Source organism: Ips typographus, linkage group LG6, assembly GCF_016097725.1.
Source record: "Ips typographus isolate SLU linkage group LG6, UJ_Ityp_2.0, whole genome shotgun sequence".
Lineage (NCBI taxonomy): Eukaryota > Metazoa > Arthropoda > Insecta > Coleoptera > Curculionidae > Ips > Ips typographus.
The window spans coordinates 9,954,896-9,973,377 of record NC_138427.1 but is presented as its reverse complement, the minus strand read 5'-3'; the positions used below and the strand labels follow the sequence as shown (position 1 = coordinate 9,973,377).

The 18,482-nt window shown below is 34.0% G+C and overlaps 3 protein-coding genes across 10 annotated transcripts in view; 1 reads left to right on the top strand and 2 right to left on the bottom strand.

Moving 5' to 3' along the window:
* Window positions 1-15,245, top strand: part of mub (poly(rC)-binding protein mub) — a 57,981-nt gene extending 42,736 nt beyond the window's left edge. For 5 of the 8 annotated variants that reach the window (XM_081982559.1, XM_081982560.1, XM_081982558.1 and 2 more), the window contains 9 exons: window positions 77-207; window positions 2,533-2,589; window positions 2,648-2,764; window positions 2,972-3,238; window positions 4,005-4,310; window positions 5,353-5,446; window positions 6,753-7,029; window positions 7,754-9,950; window positions 10,376-15,245. In XM_081982559.1, coding sequence (XP_081838685.1) covers window positions 130-207; window positions 2,533-2,589; window positions 2,648-2,764; window positions 2,972-3,238; window positions 4,005-4,310; window positions 5,353-5,446; window positions 6,753-7,029; window positions 7,754-8,081 — 1,524 coding nt within the window. In that variant the 5' untranslated portion in view covers window positions 77-129 and the 3' untranslated portion in view covers window positions 8,082-9,950; window positions 10,376-15,245. The remainder of the gene's footprint in view (window positions 1-76; window positions 208-2,532; window positions 2,590-2,647; window positions 2,765-2,971; window positions 3,239-4,004; window positions 4,311-5,352; window positions 5,447-6,752; window positions 7,030-7,753; window positions 9,951-10,375) is intronic. The other 3 variants (XM_081982555.1, XM_081982561.1, XM_081982562.1) reach the window with 3 other exon arrangements.
* LOC145731026 (deoxycytidylate deaminase-like) lies at window positions 5,489-6,443 on the bottom strand. The gene is made up of 4 exons (XM_081982594.1): window positions 6,284-6,443; window positions 5,986-6,194; window positions 5,704-5,920; window positions 5,489-5,587 (listed from the first exon to the last, which is right to left on the bottom strand). Exons 1-4 carry the CDS (start codon window positions 6,298-6,300, stop codon window positions 5,521-5,523), a joined length of 510 nt encoding a protein of 169 aa, XP_081838720.1. The 5' UTR covers window positions 6,301-6,443; the 3' UTR covers window positions 5,489-5,520.
* Window positions 15,246-15,437: 192 nt separating the features above from the next.
* Rab27 (RAS oncogene family member Rab27) lies at window positions 15,438-18,441 on the bottom strand. Its single transcript, XM_081982590.1, has 6 exons — window positions 18,254-18,441; window positions 18,053-18,197; window positions 17,925-17,992; window positions 17,720-17,834; window positions 17,123-17,235; window positions 15,438-17,065 (listed from the first exon to the last, which is right to left on the bottom strand). Exons 2-6 carry the CDS (start codon window positions 18,194-18,196, stop codon window positions 16,870-16,872), a joined length of 636 nt encoding a protein of 211 aa, XP_081838716.1. The 5' UTR covers window position 18,197; window positions 18,254-18,441; the 3' UTR covers window positions 15,438-16,869.
* Between the last annotated feature and the right edge of the window lie 41 nt (window positions 18,442-18,482).

The window sequence follows — 18,482 nt, the reverse complement described above, 5'->3', positions numbered from 1 at the left end:
CCTTAAATTTTGACGTAAAACTTAAGTCCTATTTAGACCTTTTTTGTTTTGTGATTGACTTAATTTTTTTTTGCAGAACAAAGTACACTGCACTCTTTCACCACCCTGAAACCTCCTAGCCAAATAACCATGGATTTGGAACGCAAGACACATATTCATGATGATCCAAACGTCACATTAACTATCAGACTGATTATGCAAGGAAAGGTATGTGGCTGTGGTTAAGTTTTTTTTTTTAATTTAGGGTTCATAAGTCCTAAATTCCGATCGGAATGGAGGCCATATAGAATTGTGCTGCGCCAGCTAAATTAATATCTCTCCAGCAGGTATTCCTCTCACATGGCTTTCAGTAAATCTCATATGCATCATTTTTGCATAACTGAAAGTTTTTCCTTCCAGTTAATTTGATTTATTTAGTTGGACGGTTGGTTAATTGCCACAGGGCGGCGACATTCAAAGTTTTCTATTCCCTGGAATGTTTATATTCGATCCTGTGTGTGCTCTCGCAAACTTTTCAAACACGTGGGACATTTTTCATATATCCATAATTTGATTCGACGTACAGTTGTTAGAGAGTTATTTCTATATTTGTTTTTCCACGTGATGGGTTTTAATTTATTTAATAACAGAAGTAATAAATCTTCTACAAGACTCAAACCTTATTCTAAAAAATATCCGCAGTCTAGTGATTTTCTACCAAGTTGAAATTAATATCCATCTTCTATTAGTAAATTGCTGTGGCAATAGCACTCATCTTATTGTCGTCTTTTTGAAATCAGTCAGAGTTGTCGAGATGTTCCTTTTGAGAGCCTGAAGGGATCGATAGCCTCCCGTTCTGACCATTTGGCGAATTAAAAATATTACTGAAAGGAAATGAACATTAAAACTACATACATGGGAAAGTCAAGCTTGTTTATCAATCAGATAATTCAATTCAATTCTAGTAAGGCTTGTTAATTGCAGCTTCAAGATCTTTTCTTGAGAGTATTATCAAAAGCACATCTTGATTTAATTACTTGTTGCACAATGAACTCTCTTGCAATCTGGTAAATTAAAATACTCAAATAAATTTATGCAGACGGTTTGCAATAAAGGATGTTTTTCTATGAAGTAATTAGTTGGTTTTGTGGGCCCAGGGAATACTTGTAGTAAAATATTAATTAATTTTCCTAAAGTTACACCATCTCTCTTTCTGTCTTATACAACTTCATTACACAGCAACCAGTCTTTTTGTGTTAATTTAAAAGTGGGTAATTAAAGTTATTTATTGCTGCATTCAGTATGAATCCTATAGTTTTTCATTTAACGCTAATCACTCGATTTATTTGCAAATACACCTGTATTAAATGTCAAGGATGAGCGTTAGAGGTTTCAATAAAAAAATAATGATTACCATCTCTTTTGTTGTTTAATCAATCGACTACACGTGATTTGTTAACAAAACAACTCAAATCTACCAATACAGTGACTAATTTTTAATTTATGTTCATTTTGGATCTGTTCAAATACTCAAAAGCCATACGTCGTCCCCGTAATAGGATTTACGTATTAAAGAAGCCCTATATTTTCCAGAAACAAGTTAGAATTTCATATTTTCCCTGTCTTTCCTGTTAAGTTTCGTAATAATTTTCCCAATGGAAGTTTTAAGTTTTGATTCATATTTTATCTAAGCTCCGGTAAAATGAAGAGAAATGTTTTCAAAAGCGACATTTTATCTGGCTGAGTCTTTTCAGAAGGTAATTTTTTTTAAAATCTACAGTAAATAGAACATCATGATGTTATTTGAGAGGTGGAAAACTTTTATAAACGTCACGCCGTTCTAATTTATAATGTTAAACTGGGAAGCAACTTCCAGTGGAAATTTATAACGATCCAGGCCGAAAACAATTGAGCATTCTAGCAATTAATATTTACTTAGGCTCTCACCCACGTCATCCTGTCAAAAAAAGGACAGTTCCCTTTATTGGACTAAGTGGGACCTAATTATTTATTTACCATTTGTAATTACGATAATCGTCCCTTATTCAGACTTGACGGACACGGATTAGTTTGACATTGTCAAAAACTAAATTTAGACAAGAAAACACAAAGTTAATAAAACGTTTACACTATAGTTGTAGAATAAATTAGAGGCTAATAAATTAGCATATTTCGAACACATGAGACTTCCGTTACTTTGCCAATTGCCACTTCAAAAAAGAAAAAACAGTTTACTTTTAAGATGTGCCAATTAAAAATATTTTAATTATAGATTGATAGTGTTGTGGGCTAGCCAACAGCTTGAACAAACAGACTGGTCTGGGTCAGTCTGTATCCATTGCCAAGATATGCAATGATGTGTTGTGAAAATATGCGGCGCAAACTATGACTGTCTTACTGTGTTGTTGATTTCAACCTTGCAAATTACGAATTATTTCTTGCAATGTTACTATTTATCTAATATAGAGATCATATCTATGATGATCAAGAATCTGTTATGAAAATAAAGGATGATCAAGCCTTCTATGGTTATTAATGTACTTATTTTTTCAGGAAGTTGGCAGTATCATAGGCAAAAAAGGTGAAATAGTAAAAAGGTTCAGAGAAGAAGTGAGTTTAGTAAAACGAAAGTTTTAGAGCTAACTTGTTATGACTATTATATTTTTAGTCCGGAGCAAAAATTAATATATCTGACGGTTCCTGCCCAGAAAGAATTGTCACAGTCACTGGACCACCCAGTTCCATATTCAAGGCTTTCACTCTCATATCCGAGAAATTTGAAGAGGTGAGCAAATGTTTTGCACTTTTCCATCAATGTTCACCGTAATGCACTAAAATTTTAATTAATAATCTGCACCAACTTAGCTGTTAGCGATACTAGACTACTAGGAAGAGAACACTTTATCATACGAACGTGAACTTCCTGGTAGTCTTTGATTATACCGATCCATGCATCTCAGTGTTGTTAAACCCTCGTTCTCCACGCACGCAGTGGTGTTCGTCCCAGTTCCAGGACAATTCAAACAGTGGCGTGCCTCGGCCACCGATCACCCTTCGGCTGATAGTGCCGGCCAGTCAGTGCGGTTCATTGATCGGCAAGGGCGGATCGAAGATCAAAGAAATCAGAGAAGTAACAGGTGCCTCGATTCAAGTTGCCAGCGAAATGCTGCCAAACTCCACCGAAAGGGCCGTCACCATTTCCGGTACTGGGGAGGCCATCACGCAATGTATTTTTCACATCTGTAACGTTATGCTCGAGGTAATTTTTTTGTCATAATACATAACAATTAATTACTGAAAGGTGTCTTAGGTGTTCAAAACTATATTGTAAAGAAACCTGCGTCAAAGGTCAATGAAAGTGGTATCTGTCAATACCAACGCCTGCGGAAACTCTTACAATACGCACATAATAAAGTACCTTCATGTAACCATCATTTCAATGATTGATTGACGCTTTTAGCGTTACCACGAAATTAGCCAATTGTTGTATCAAGGCTACACTGATCACCAATAATTAACAGGAACATGTAAATTTGTAAATCTTGAAATTGAAACATAAATAAGAGGTTTGGATATCATTGAAAATAAAAGTTTTATATACGAAAAATTAAAGTAAATTAGAGTGACGTCACTGAAATACTAAAATCTAATTATTGGCTGAAAGTGCAATGGACTTAATTAAAGTAACATGAAGTGCATTTGTACTGTTAATGACAAGTGCACAGTTAGTTGACAACAAAAATATGTATGAGTCCAACATCTGAAATGGCTCTCCTCATTGGTTGCTTGTATTAAAGTGGCAAAATTTAGGAGTAAAAGTTAGATGAGTTTTACACTACTAAGTTATTAATTCCTCACTATACAAGTGTGAACAATACATTAGTTTATAATGTACCTAACCTTTAGCAGTACATATACCTTACAATTGCAATAGCCATGAAGTTTATGTGAATGTTACTTAATGATATTAATATTTGTATTGATATTAATTTACAGTATTAATATGTTTATATTTGAATTTGCAGTCCCCCCCTAAAGGAGCCACCATTCCTTACCGCCCCAAACCTCAAGTCGGCGGTCCCGTGATCCTAGCCGGCGGACAGGCGTACACAATACAAGGCAATTACGCCGTGCCCGCGCACGCTGATGTAAGTACCCCGATCATTTCTCCCCTCCTCACATCCCATCACGGCCCTCCACATCATCCGATGCTGGGCGGGCCCGCATTGGCCGCCGTCGCCCCTCAACCGCATCCAACACAAATCTTCGAGCTGAAGAATGGACCGTTGCCGGCTCACGGGGCCCTCCCGCCTCAGCACCTGCTGCCAGACGTAAGTTTTGACGTATCTGGTGACCCCCACCCCCCACCCCACAGTCGCCCCGCAACCTTTTTGTGCGTGATCTCATGTTTTTCGTATATTTTCAAAAGTGTACATGGCGTTTTTCAATTTTAACTCTTAAAACTCTGAGTGAGAATTGAGAATCAACATTAAGCTAGTTACGCCATCTCTGCTTTACAAAATATGTCACCTTTGTGGTATGCCGCCCTCCCCCCCATCTTATCTCGCATTTACTACAACCCCCTCCATCTCTGTGTCTTTCTCTCATTAGGAACCTGCAAGATTGTTGTGATGTTAGGACTTGGTTGATTGTTAGCGTAAGGTAATTCGCTTTGTAGTTCAATAAGCTTTTGTTACTGTAATTATCACATTCTGTGACATTCTATAAAGAAAATGGCATGTTAGACTTCAGTGGTCAAAGAGTTGTGTAGCATGCTGATTTTTGTTAGTTAGCAGTGTCAACGTCAAGATTTGTCTTAGTTGTTAAGATATTTTACCATACAAATGACCCCATCAAAATCTTTCAACGATGAAAATCCTACTACAGAAAGTAAATCAACCTTGTCTTTAATTCATAAGGAGTGGTTCAATCACAGAATGCAGCATATAATAGTGATCCAGACCATGACATATTCTTCAAACAAATACAATCAGTGTAGTGCATGCTTAAGATAAATTTACAAGCAGTTTTTAAACCAGTTCATATATTTTAATAAACTAAATTAGTATGATTTTTTTTGTAATTAATTACATACACTATTGTACTTTACTACCATGTTTTGGATACATTTTCAAGTTGCATGGATTTTCGTATTTCAATTATTCAATAATTGTGACTCAATTCTGGTGGGTGGCCATTTAACTTACTTCTGGCAGCTGGAAGTTGCGGTTTACAGGAGGCTTATTTATTATGTTAGTCATTTTAGTGATGTTATTAATGTTTTTTTCTAACTAATCAAGACAAGTTTCCAGAGGTTGAACTGTTAGTTTTAGTTTAATTAGTTGCATCTAATGTTTGAAAATTTTCTTTCAGGTTGCCACTCTGACCAAAAATCCGTTGGCTGGTTTAGCCGCTTTAGGTTTGGGTGGTTTGGCTCCTGCTAACACCGGTGGATTAAATCCTGCAGGTAAGGTTATTGAGGTTATTTTGTATCGGTTAAATAAAACTATTTATTGACGCTACAAGTTTTTAATAATATTTTCACTCTGTCTGTGTTCCCACCTCTTGAAGCTGAATATTAACCACGTGCTTTTTGGATTTCCACGGTCTGAAAACAAAATCATTTTAAATGTACTTTTCCTACATAATATGTATACATAATCATTTACCGAATGATAACAAAAGTAAGTAAACTCTCACGAACGGTTTTCTGTTTTTACTTACATTAATGGGACTTCGCATCTTCCAAAAATTTCTTTTGATATTTTTGCATCATCTTTTACATCATACTTTGCGTTGGTTATATAGTAAACTTTTTTTATGCCCGACTGGACAATTAATTTAGCACATTGGTCGCAAGGAATCCGTGTAACGTACATTGTGCAACCAGTGACCTTTGCACACTTGGCGTTAACTATAGCATTAAGTTCTGCATGGCACACTGAAAAGAAAGTTTATTTTTAGGCGACAATGGTTTAATGTTTAAAAATTTGATAATATACCTACCAAATGAGCCTTTATCTTTCAAAAAATTGTAATTATTTTTATCCCACGTAAAGTCCGAGTCTTTGCCTTGTGGCATGCAATTATATCCCGTACCAACAATCACGTTACTATCAGTAACAATAGTTGCTCCAACCTTGCATACAGGATCTTTGCTTCTTTTCTCTGCCAGTCTTGCTTGTGCCATAAAGTAGTCCTTCCATACTAAAACACTTATTTTACCATTATTATAAAAAAAAAACACTGTGGCACCTAGCAATTAACTGCAAATAAACAATAATTGACATTACCCTGTACTTACCCAGTTCGATCTGTCATGATTGAAAGAATTATATGAGTGAGTAGTTTACTGGAAAGTGCATCCGTTTTGCACTTAGATCAGATATTTATATCAAAAATTATCTAAACCAATTTATTAGTATTACGCGAATTAGCTGTTACATAGAAAGTTGATAAGTTTACGAATCGTGGCCATCATAGTAAACAACAAAAATTATATGTACAGATCGGGTGGAGCAAATATGACGTCACGGTGACGCAATTTGACGTTTGGTCAGATTTTTGATTTATCCAATTGACTCCACCAAACGTTAATCATAAATTCATGCACATCTGCAGTATTTGTATAAATCACAGCACGGTTTCAGCTTGCTGTGTTTTTTTTTTGACCAATCACAAACCCACCCACTGTGCTGTAATATTTATGCAAATATTGCATATGTAGAATCACACAAAAATCAATTTTTGAAAATAATAATTTTATTTTTTAGCTCTAGCCGCTTTGGCTGGTTCCCAGTTACGCAGTTCGAATACCCGCACCCAGCAGAATACCAATCAACAAACCACCGAAATGACGGTGCCGAACGAATTGATCGGTTGTGTCATCGGCAAAGGGGGCACCAAAATTGCCGAAATCAGGCAGATTTCCGGTGCCATGATTCGCATCTCAAATTGCGACGACCGGGAGAGCGGCTCTTCGGACAGGACCATCACAATTACCGGCGCTCCCGATGCTGTGGCGCTCGCCCAGTATTTGATCAACATGAGGTAAGTGCCGCTTTATAATTTATACTCATTTAAGCCCTTTTTTCTGCGATTCCTTGCATGAAATGTCTGTTTTTTTTTAAGTGTAGGCTTATAATAAAAACCTTTCAGTGAAAAAACAGATATTTCAGTATAGACTTTACAATTCCTAAAACGTCCATGCGCGTGAGTGAGATTTGAGAGTGTTATCCTAAACCGCGTTGATATGCAGCATATTCGTGTTGTTTTTTCCTACTTATTGAGTTGATGATATTCCAAATTGACTTCAAACCTCATTTGATCCGTACAAATATGATATTTCCTTACAGTTTGAACCAGGTCCTTTTGAAAGATGTTTCATTATAGTCAGTTTTGTGGATTAATTAATAAATTACGTGTTGATAAAGAACATTTTAAGCTTTCCACGAATTATTAATAGTAGATAATTCTTTTATTAGTTTATTGCGTCTGAAATAATACCGCAATAAATGCATTAATTTAATTTTGACAATTAATTAGTAACTTTATGCATTTTTATAGGCTTTTAGCTTATTTTAAAACCTAACATGATTCTTTATAAATAGACTAACACAGAACAAGCACTTCTTTAATTCTTAAGTCGATAATTGAATAGATTTGTTAAAAAAAAAACTATCCCGAATTGTGTGAGGGAAAACTGATATCGATACCACAAAACTTCCCAATCCCCACCTACCGCGGACCCTAATGCCCGTTTGTATCCCCACAGCGTCGAGCTCCAAAAGGCCAACTTAGAATCCCAAGGCTCTCCCAACGCCAGCAGCTCCAATTCCACATCCACGAACGCCGCCACATCCTCATTAGCCAGTGCCATTCCGCTCGCGCAATTATTGACCAAACCGGGCGCGCTAAACGCTTTAAGCAGCCTTAGCGCCCTGGGCGGTCTGACGGAGCTTTTGGGCGCTCAAACGGGCTCAGCCGCAGCCCCCGTGCAGACCACCGGAGTGCACAGGTCGCACAAGTCGTCTTCGTCGTACGGACGCTCGAACGAAGGTCACAAGCTGAAGAACGAGAGGAATAAGTATAATCCGTATTAGAGAAGCCAAGTCGGCGACGATGGACGTCATTGACTTTATATTTTTGATAGTGGCGAGCGCTTTTAGGTGTCATTTTGTTACACAAAATTAACCCACCAGCAATAGTGGGGGGTAGATTTTGATCGTTGGTATATTTTGGGTAATAATTACGACGCATTGGGGCCATTTTAGGGTAGGATTGTTTCTAGTTTTCGATATTTAAGTTAATTATATAACTGATGTTGCTGCTGAAAGTACCAGTTGACAGTCGAGTTAGACAGTTGTTTTTTAAGTTATCAAACAGTACAGTTAAGATTTAAATCATCTGGCGAATTGACTACTACTACGACAAGCCGTTAAAGTACAGAAGACAACCAAAGATAAATTTCAGACTGATGATGAGTTTCCAATATTAATATAAAGTCAATGATGTTTTCCATCCGCTTTAACTGGCTTCCATTATGACATGAAATGATTTGCGGCTTTTTTGGCGTTACTTTTATTGAGTTTATGTTCGATACCACTCAAAAAGTTAAATCAATATTATGTCAGCAAAACGAAAAATTATTCGGTGTTTTAAACCTGTTGTTAAGTTCTGATCATTATCTGCAAGTGGCAATTCTCTGAAATGTTTTACTTACTTAATAGATTATAATAATTGATAATAATATTGATTCAACTGATAAAAGTTTCACTTAAATAAGAGTTTAACTACTTGTGTACATAAAAAAACCAAGGTTTAAACGTCACTTACAGAAGCACTTAGATACTAAGTATGAGTACAGGGTACAAAGCCACATTAATCAGTTTATCGTAGTTTTACAGCACTAATAACAATTTGCTATTATTTATCACACCAAACGTACAGTTGAAATAATTGCACTTTTTTCTGTATGAGACAATATCAGTATATGCTGCTCAAACTTGTGTAAAACATAATGATAATTGTTAAGCAGTATATTTTTTCAATAGTATCAGTGTCTTTAATTGGGCGAGGCTTTATATATTTTTCAATTTTTCTATTTATTTTTTAAACATTTTTCTACGATGGTAGTTTATTATAACATACAATTTGAAGCTGGAGTGTGTTTGGATTATTTAAAATAGACACGCAAGTGGTAGAAGGTCGATTGACTGCCTTTAGGAATTGCTTCTATACAAGTTGTTATATTAAGGATATATTTGGTAGATTTAGTTTTTTATTTAAGTATACATAGATTTGAGCCCGCAATTGTATCTACTCATTTATTATCAGTAGACTACGTTTCAACTTTTTATCGTATCTAGCTACAAAATAGTATAAATTTCATATTATTAATATAATAATATAGAAAATGGTGTCATTTTATTTCAATACATGAAAGGTAGTTTTCCTTATCGAGTGTTTAAGTCAGCTTTTATGGTGGGATAAAAGTTTCATTTGTCCTCTAAAATAGACAAATGAAACTTTTATTGCAATAGCAAGGTGAGATTTTAAAAATTTCCTGTAACAGGTAAATCTTAGTTTGATTACGGGTTCGTTCATTTGGTAAATTAAGTGATAATTTATAAGTTTGTGTTTTAAAGTGTAAATCTACTTTTGTTTTTTTTTTTGCTGTACTACTGACGGCGGTTTGCTTAATTTATTTTTTTTAGGTAGTGCAATTCTTTACTAGGCTTAACCCATATCCCAGACGACACCTCAAGAAAATTGTGCCTAATTGTGTGTTGTTTTTAAAACCTATACAGTCCCCTATAAACATTGTTTATTCCATCACCAATCAAACCAAAAAGTGTGAAAGTGTTGCGTGTCCAAAGCACCAACCAAAATATAATGCCACAAATACATCCTAATGCCTGCCTGCTAACAGACCAACCACCTGTCCGGATCCGGAGAAGAGTACTGTCCTGGTAAGCTTTCCGTCCATTTTCTCTTTCCCGATCGCGACCTATTTTTTAAATGATATTTTCAAATGTTCTACTAATCAAAATTAAGCTTCAGTCACAAAAAAGAAAGTGTTTGATGATATAAGTTTCTATGCTAGTGTTAACACTCTGTACAGGGTGTCCAAATAAGAGTGGCTTTCGGCTTCATTGACCAAACAATTAAACGAGATGCTTCGAGAAACAAAAACTTGATTTTTTGTGGAAATTTTCCGAAACTTTGGACTCCTTTTTAAAACAAAGTTTATCAACCGTTTAGTTAATAAAACCAAGAGCCACTGTAATTTGAAGCCCCTGTACTATAGTTATTTTAAAATAAAATTATTATAAAAAACAATTTTGTGGCTGAACTTGATATGTAAGGCAATTTAATTGACAAGATATTTCCGTAGGATATCCATGGAAACTGCGACGTTGCCAGGTATGCCAGGGTACCACTATTTGACACCGCACCACATTGTGAAGGCACCAATCCACTAAGACGAAAGTACCAATCACATATGCGTCAGACGCGACGGCATCCAACAACATTCTACTGACGGTTCGTAGAAATTACAATTTAAAAGACGTTTAGTACTTACATAAAAAAACACACATAGAGTGTCACCAAAGTTAATGAAGGCTGGTCTACATCAAATACGTGTAGTTACCACCATATTACACACACACACACATATCGAAGGTTATTCTAACATATCGCATTTAACATACAACACTGTAGTTGACAAATTCTAAACGTAAGTTTGCTCAAGAAGACTGTGTCGCTGTTGCCAAATGTAGACCAGTCTTAAAAGATTCAATATTTAGACAATATACTTGCCGGAAGTAAAATTGGTACTGGGAACAAAGCCAAAGAATTTCCGTTTCGATTTTTATATATACAAGATATTTATGTAGTTGTAGTTTTTTGTAGAGCATTATTATATTTATTGAATTGTATACGTAGTTGCGCGTGATTATTAATCGGGCGGGATTGTTATTAGGTTCGGTTTTAAAGACACTTATTAACGGTTTTTTGTTACATTTTTGTTACTCGTTTAGAAAATTTTACAATGATAATTATTACAAGATGATGATAGATTATTAAGAGGTGTGGAGTGATTTGGGCAATTTCGTGATTTAACGGAGCCCACCAAGTCATTTGGGTAAAAAACATACAGCTAAGATTTTTGCATTTTTTCGTTTTCAATATTGGGCTGTGGATAAAGTATTTTGTTACTAATTAGTAGTTGCTCTCATGTAAAAAAATATGTGCCAAATTACTAATTCTTCCTTACACCAAACACAGTTGTACATATAATATCCAAAATTGTAAATGGTATTGTTATATCCTTCCTTTTCAAGACTTACTAAATGCTCACGTCACTTCAAAACTTGTAGTAAACACCACCACACTAATGAATAATAGCCATTTCGGGTCTTTAGAACTGCTGAAGGTAAATAGTAGTTGAAGTAGTTCAGAGACTGGTTAAGAAGAAGGTATTTGGTTTAACTGTCTTATAATTCAGTTTTAAATGTCCATAATTCACCAAAAAAATGCTTCTCAAGAAAAATATAGTCTATAAAAGTTCAGTTTAAAAAATCGGTCTTGTCATAACTGTCAGACCGCTGGATTTTAATCAAATTTAGAACAAATACATAAGAAATTAATACTCATTATGTGATGTTAATGACGTTTGTCGAAACTGTTCTTGTTCAATTTGACAAAATAAGTATCTCTTATAAAATTCTGATTTGAAACTTTGTTTACGAGATAATTATTACGTTCAAACAACGTAAACCAACCCAACTTAAGAATTGTCTTGAAAACAGAGAAAAAATTGACTTAAGAAGCTTAAAAATTGTCTTTGTAATCAGTCTTCACAGTTTTCAGACAAATTGAAAGACTTTAGCCTTGACAATTGACTTGAGAGGCTTAAAAACTGTCATTGTAGTCAGTCGTTATAGTTTTCAGATAAATTGAAAAACTTTAGTAGTAAAAATTGAATCGTAGCCATGAAAAACTATTTCATCTAGAATTTTTGACTACAAATTCACACGTTTCAAGCTTGAAAATTGACTTGGACACCAAAAAGTGACTGTAAACCAATTAAAAGTGATCAAAAGCTTACAATTTGCATTTGAAGTAAGTTTTCATAATTTGAAAATACATTTCAATATTTTAGTCTTGAAAACAGCCTTAAATACAGGATATTGAGATTAGATTCTTGAAAATTGACTAACTTTTCAAGTTTTTTTGCTTTGCTTTTCATTTTCTTGGAACTCTGGACTATTTTTAGGGCTTTAAAACTGCTTTCAGCTTGGAAAATCGAGTTTTAGGGTTATTTTCATCAAATTTTTGACATAGCAGACTAAAAAAACTATTTTTACTTTTTCCATAGGCTTAAACATGCCATTTCACGCTTTGTCAGTATTAAATTGACTTCTAGACGCTTCACTGTGCTTTAAGACTGAAAAATCGAACGTTTTAAACTATTTTTTATAGTAAAAGTTAAGTTTCAGACTCTTCATTGATGAAATTAAACAATTTTGGCATTAAATGCTACGATATTAGTCTTGGAACGCTAATTTTTAGAATTAAGCGTTCGACAATTCGAACTGTTACCAGTATTTGATTAATAGTCTAAAAAATTGAACGCCAGTAAACATTAGTTCAATTATCCTGTTTTTTGACTATTTTCAGTGTCAAAAATTAACTCGTAAACCGCACAGATGACCAGATTTGAATCCTTTTGAGCCATTTAAAAGTAAAAAATACAATAACCCAAGTAGACATTTTTGTCAATTTTGAATAATATCCAATGAGCGTAGAAAATAAAGACTATCCCCCTATATCGATGCGTTTAAACAATTTTGAAGAATGTCATTCTCATCACAGAGTACTCATTTCATAATTACTTGTTTCAAAATTGGTCCAACGGTCTGACAGTCCAACGGTCTGACATAATGCATGTCAACTTATTATTTGATGGGCGATCGATTGGTGAATTATTGACATTTAAAACTGGACCACCCTGTATAGGATAGCCCATGTTTATCTTTTGTCCACCACATTACATACAATGCCGGTTTACCCCCTTGAACTTGTATTATTATGAATAGATAAACCAAATACCTCAACTTAACTGAAAACATAGATAAACACAGCTAATGAAAACTAACCGCTTATAAAATTCTAGATACAGCTTTAAGGAAGAAGTACAAGCAAATTAATGGTCGTCTAGTCATTTCTAGCTCAAAATTTTACCCAATCTCGCGCCATGAATAAAAGACATTAATAATATATTTAGTTTCGTAATATGTTAGCGGACCAAAGAAAAACGTTTTAGAATTTTCCTTTTAGCGAAAAGTATTTTAAGATTATGGCTCGGTCTCGTGCAAATCGAGACGTTGCGCCCAGCTTTAAATTTGTCAATGTAGGCTACTTTCGGAATAAACCGAGCAGTTTATTCCTTCGACTTCGACTATAATTAGGGACAATCCTTTAATATTTAAAACTTACATGTGTACTTGATATATGGCACTTATATAGATATCTCAGAACCCGCACATATATTATTCTCCTTTAAAATACTCACATATAGTCATAAAATTATAGAGACCAAAGTTGGTACATTTCGACAATATACAGGGTAATACAAATTTGACCCTCACCATTGGGTACTGGGAAACTGTAAGAGATATTGGATTTAAACCTGTCAAGGTGGTCATTGTCCGTTTTGCTGTAACGTTAAAATTGAAATTAAAACTTTTAAAATGACGTCTGGATGACTGAACTTTTCTTAGTTTTCAAAGTGAGGATCAAACTTGAATTACACTGTATACAACAAAAACAGCAAAATTAGTGAGTTTTTCAGCTAGTTCTATATAGAGACGTCGTGTTGTGCAACTAAACAAACTAGACTAGCTTGTTTGTAGGCGCAATATTAATTGAAATGCAATTGCAGATGATACTATTGGAACTGTAAACAACAAAATATGTCGTCGAAATTCGTGGTTATAATAAATTCAAAAGGGACTTGCATCCGAATATTGTTGTATTATACCTACTTTGTTTATTAATGGTAGAGTGTTAAAAACAAATCTCGTGTTATTATAAACATGGACTGATCATAATAAATATTTTTGCAATGATACCTTGAAAATATGACTTGTAAATATATAAGTGATGATGCCCTGATGATTCCCACGATTAAAAGAAATAAATCACAATCATAAAGAAATATCATTTAAAGCCTTTCGAATACAGGGTCTTATTATATTAGAAAATATCGTAGATTATTTTGAAATTATTGTCTACTATTTATATAAAATCCAATTAAACAGCATTGACGTTTTTTGTGACCCACTTGTCAAACAAAATATAATATATACAATTTGTACAATTCAGTTGCCAAAAAAAAAATGAACAAACAATAATATTCTAAATAAAAACTTATGAGCCTCCTTGTATATAAAATCTTTTGGCAACTAATTTTCAGGGTAAAAATGCTTATTTTTCAAACGTTTAAGAGCTTGAAGATATTTATATTTGTAGTATTAGAAACCTAAATGTAGCTGAAAACTGAAATATCTACTTTGTACTCTGATAGCTGCAAAGCGCTTTTTGCTTAAGTGGATCACAACACGACTTATTGTATTTTAGCCTTTAGACGCACGCGCTCTTACTTATTGTCAATGTTGTAGCCATTTTATCACTAACAATTCTGACCTGAACCATATCTTTCTGACATATTAACTTATTTTTAAATAGTAAGTAGTATGTGTGATAGACACACCTGTAGTTGTTTGCTCAATATTTTATATCCGCTTACTTAACTAATTAATAATTTTTCCTCTCTTTGCATGGAATTTTCTTAGCTATTCAGACCAAATAAGTCAATTATAGCAAAAATTCTTTAACCCATCAAAAAAAACCGCTTCTTCCGAATTTCCTTTCGTAACTATAACAAAGTGATTTCATGTGCAATAATGGTAGATGGGGCTATTTTCACTACATTAATGTTTAAAAAAATGCATATCTTTGATATATTTTGAATATTGCGTTGATATTGCAAATACATAAAGTAATAAATAAATGTTTAGACTATAATAAAAAAAAAAGATTGTGCGTATATTATATTATATAGCAGTGGAACAATGTTAGACTTACTGCACATTGCCGTTCTTTCTATTATTCTGCAAAAAAATGTTTAGAATGTTTACTATTTAAAATATTCTAGTGTGATACGTTTGTTTTTGTTTAATAAAGTGTGAATTACATTGTGTGTTGTTTTTTTTCCACCTCTAAGAAAATTAGCTTAGTTTTCACAAAATTTCATTTAAAATAGTTCCAGTATTTATAATTCAGTTGAATTCCATTAACTATTTTGAAAAATTGGATCATTACAAGAACTAAAATTGTCTTTTTTAAAAAGCATTTAAAATTTTATTTCAGGAAACATTAAAACAAACTTGTATGCTACTATCGTAGGTATAAAATATACTTTTTCAGTTACATAAATATTGTTATAAGTTTTAATTCCTATAAATCATATTTTTTACAATATTTAATTTGACACTTTCATCACAAACGAAGAAATCGTCAAACCCTGCTGGCAAAGACATGAAGGTGTTAATTTAGCCTTGTAATACATAAATAGTAATCACCGATTGTCCTGAAAACCTAACAAATTTATAAAATAGGCTGTCTTACTGAACATAATTAGTATAATAATTATATTGTACTGTATCAGTGAATCACATTTTTTAGTCTATTCTGGAATGTTATACAATTTTGATTAGGTTGTAGACACTAGATATAGATTTTCCAATAGTAATATCACCCTTCACTTACAATAATAACACCACAACCCTTTCTCCCCCTATAAAGTCACTCACCATATATTATTTTGTAAAAATAGTAGTGAGATACTTTCTTCTATATTCTATGTGATATAACATAAACTGCGCGCCACCTCAATTTTGATGCAGTTTAGACTATCATTGAGCTTAATTTATGGGATATTGGTTGATGGAAAAAACTCTGACTTAAATGCACCGCCACTGTACTATACAGGAAAAGTTAAGTAGTCCCCAATTGATCAAAAATTTGTTTTAACTTAAGAAAGTGTTGTTTAGGTCAATATCCTGGGACATTTTTGGCCATTTCCCAATTAGTATCCTGTGACTCAAGAAATAGCGATGTATCCAAAAAATGCGACGTAGCAGTGCTCAATCTCGAATTAAGGCAGAGTAGCTTTGAACTGTCATTTTAAGTCAACTCTTTTAACCGATACAGAACCATACAGGGTGTTTAGAGACAGCTAAAGTGGAAGAACAATTTCATGTTTCTCTCACTGTCGCTGAACACCCTGTAAGGGTTCACCAAATATGGGGCTTGTCTTGAAAAGTACTCAGATTAGATTGAACAGTGTTTTATCCATTTTCCGGAATAATCGATATTTCTTCGGACACATGACGTTAATTAAGAAAGTAGGTAATACCCTAGACAACAAGTTCCTTATCTAAGCAAAAAGTTAAAATTATTTATTAGTAAAGTGGCTGTAATTTAATACTTTTCTTTTTTTTTGCGCACGTTCTTGTCCCACTTTGATTGTCTTCAGCCACCCTGTAACTCTTCCTAATAACACTTCCTTATGTTAAAACAAAAAAAAATGTTTGGTCAATTGGGGACTACTTGAAAATTTCACTTTTTTGCACGCACTTCTTTCACACCCTGTATAAGGCAGTTAGAGTGCATTAAAGCAAAAGTTTTTTACATCATTAAAGAGCCAATAAACCAAGCTTAATAACGGTCCAAACCGCATTAAAATCTGTTGATTCGTTTCAGAATGGCGAGCAGTTTATTTTACAGGTGTTTTAATTGCCCCACTACTAACTTTAATTAACAAAGACAGTTTTGAGCAGTTGGAGATACATTCAAATCAACTTGTGCTGAATCACCAGAATCTCCGCGTCGGTTTGGCAACATGGCCATATCCACCGCGGTTTCCATGCGAAACATTACCTTTTCCAGTAAAGTTTCGACGGCACGTGCCACGTTTTGGCCGGTGGCGGCTGAAGTCTCTAGATATGGAAGCCTGATCGGAGTGTAATCATTAAAAATTCCACAATCATCTACATTCAGAAAATTTTACCCATTTTGTTCAGCAAATTCTCTAGCTCTCCATTCAGATATCACTCTACGATCCTCAAGATCCGCTTTGTTGCCACACAAAACTATGTCTGGGGTATCACAATATGCATGTACCTGGTTTAATAATAATTAAATAGTAATGACATAGATATTATTGAAAGCAAAACAAGTCCTTATACTGGGTAGATATTTTAAGTGTTTTTTTAACACACTAATTAAGTGATTTGAACTTTATGACCTAATCTAACCCTGTATATATAAACCTGCTTTGCTTCAATCAAATGACATTGAAAACCATCTGGTTTTTGATACATTTGTGCATAACACTAAAAATCAGTGATTTTTAAAAAGCAGCAAATAATAATATGTAATCATACAGGCATTTCATAGTAAGTCCACAGCACAGTAGTTTGTGATTGGTCAAGGAAAAATTCTGCACATTAGGACTTACCATTAAACAGAGCATCTGTCATTAAATAATAAAGCAAAATCTTGGTTAATGTTGGATGTGAACTAAATCAAAAGGTGTGTGTATTTATATGGCAGAAACTGGCAAAAAATAACCAAACAGCAACTGCATTAATTAGTGCACTCCTACCCTGAGTTGCTCTATCCAGTTACGTATTTCAAGGAATGACTGTTCATTAGTCAAATCAAAGATCAGTATAAAACCCATAGCATCTCTATAAAATGCTGTTGTTAAACTGCGGAACCTATTTAAAATTATAGTCTAAGCACTACTGCTAATTTTCAAAATTGCATTTGTTAGAGCAGGCATAAAACATTGAAAATGCATCTAGTACCTTTCCTGACCTGCTGTGTCCCATAGTTGTAGATGAACTCTGTAGTTACGGCCCTTAGATTGATATATCTAGATGAAAAAATAGATTTTTACCTTAGTTGATATAAGATAAACCAGATTTGTGATTACCAGTCGTTTTTCTCTAAAGTCTATGCCCACTGTTGATATGAATCTTGAATTGAAGGTACCATCTGTGTACTGGTAGAGGAGGCTGGTTTTTCCAACTCCAGAGTCGCCCAGGGCAAGAAATTTCATTAAATAATCATAGTCCATACTAAATTAAAACCAAAAATGTAGTAAATTTTGTTAAAATGATTCTCTACAGCTTACCTTAAGGTTTTGCAGACTTTTAATTAATAAAGCGCAAATGCCCTAAAAAAGCCTTTTTCTGTTGATTTTAAGTAAATAATAAAAAAACACCAAATATATGCCAAAAACAGAAATTAGTAAACAAAATTACGTCAACGCCAGCTGGTGCTGTCACTCTGTCAGTTGACTTTTTTTTACTGAACATAAACTAAATGTTGCCAAGTGCAACATTTCTATTGTGTCCCACGTG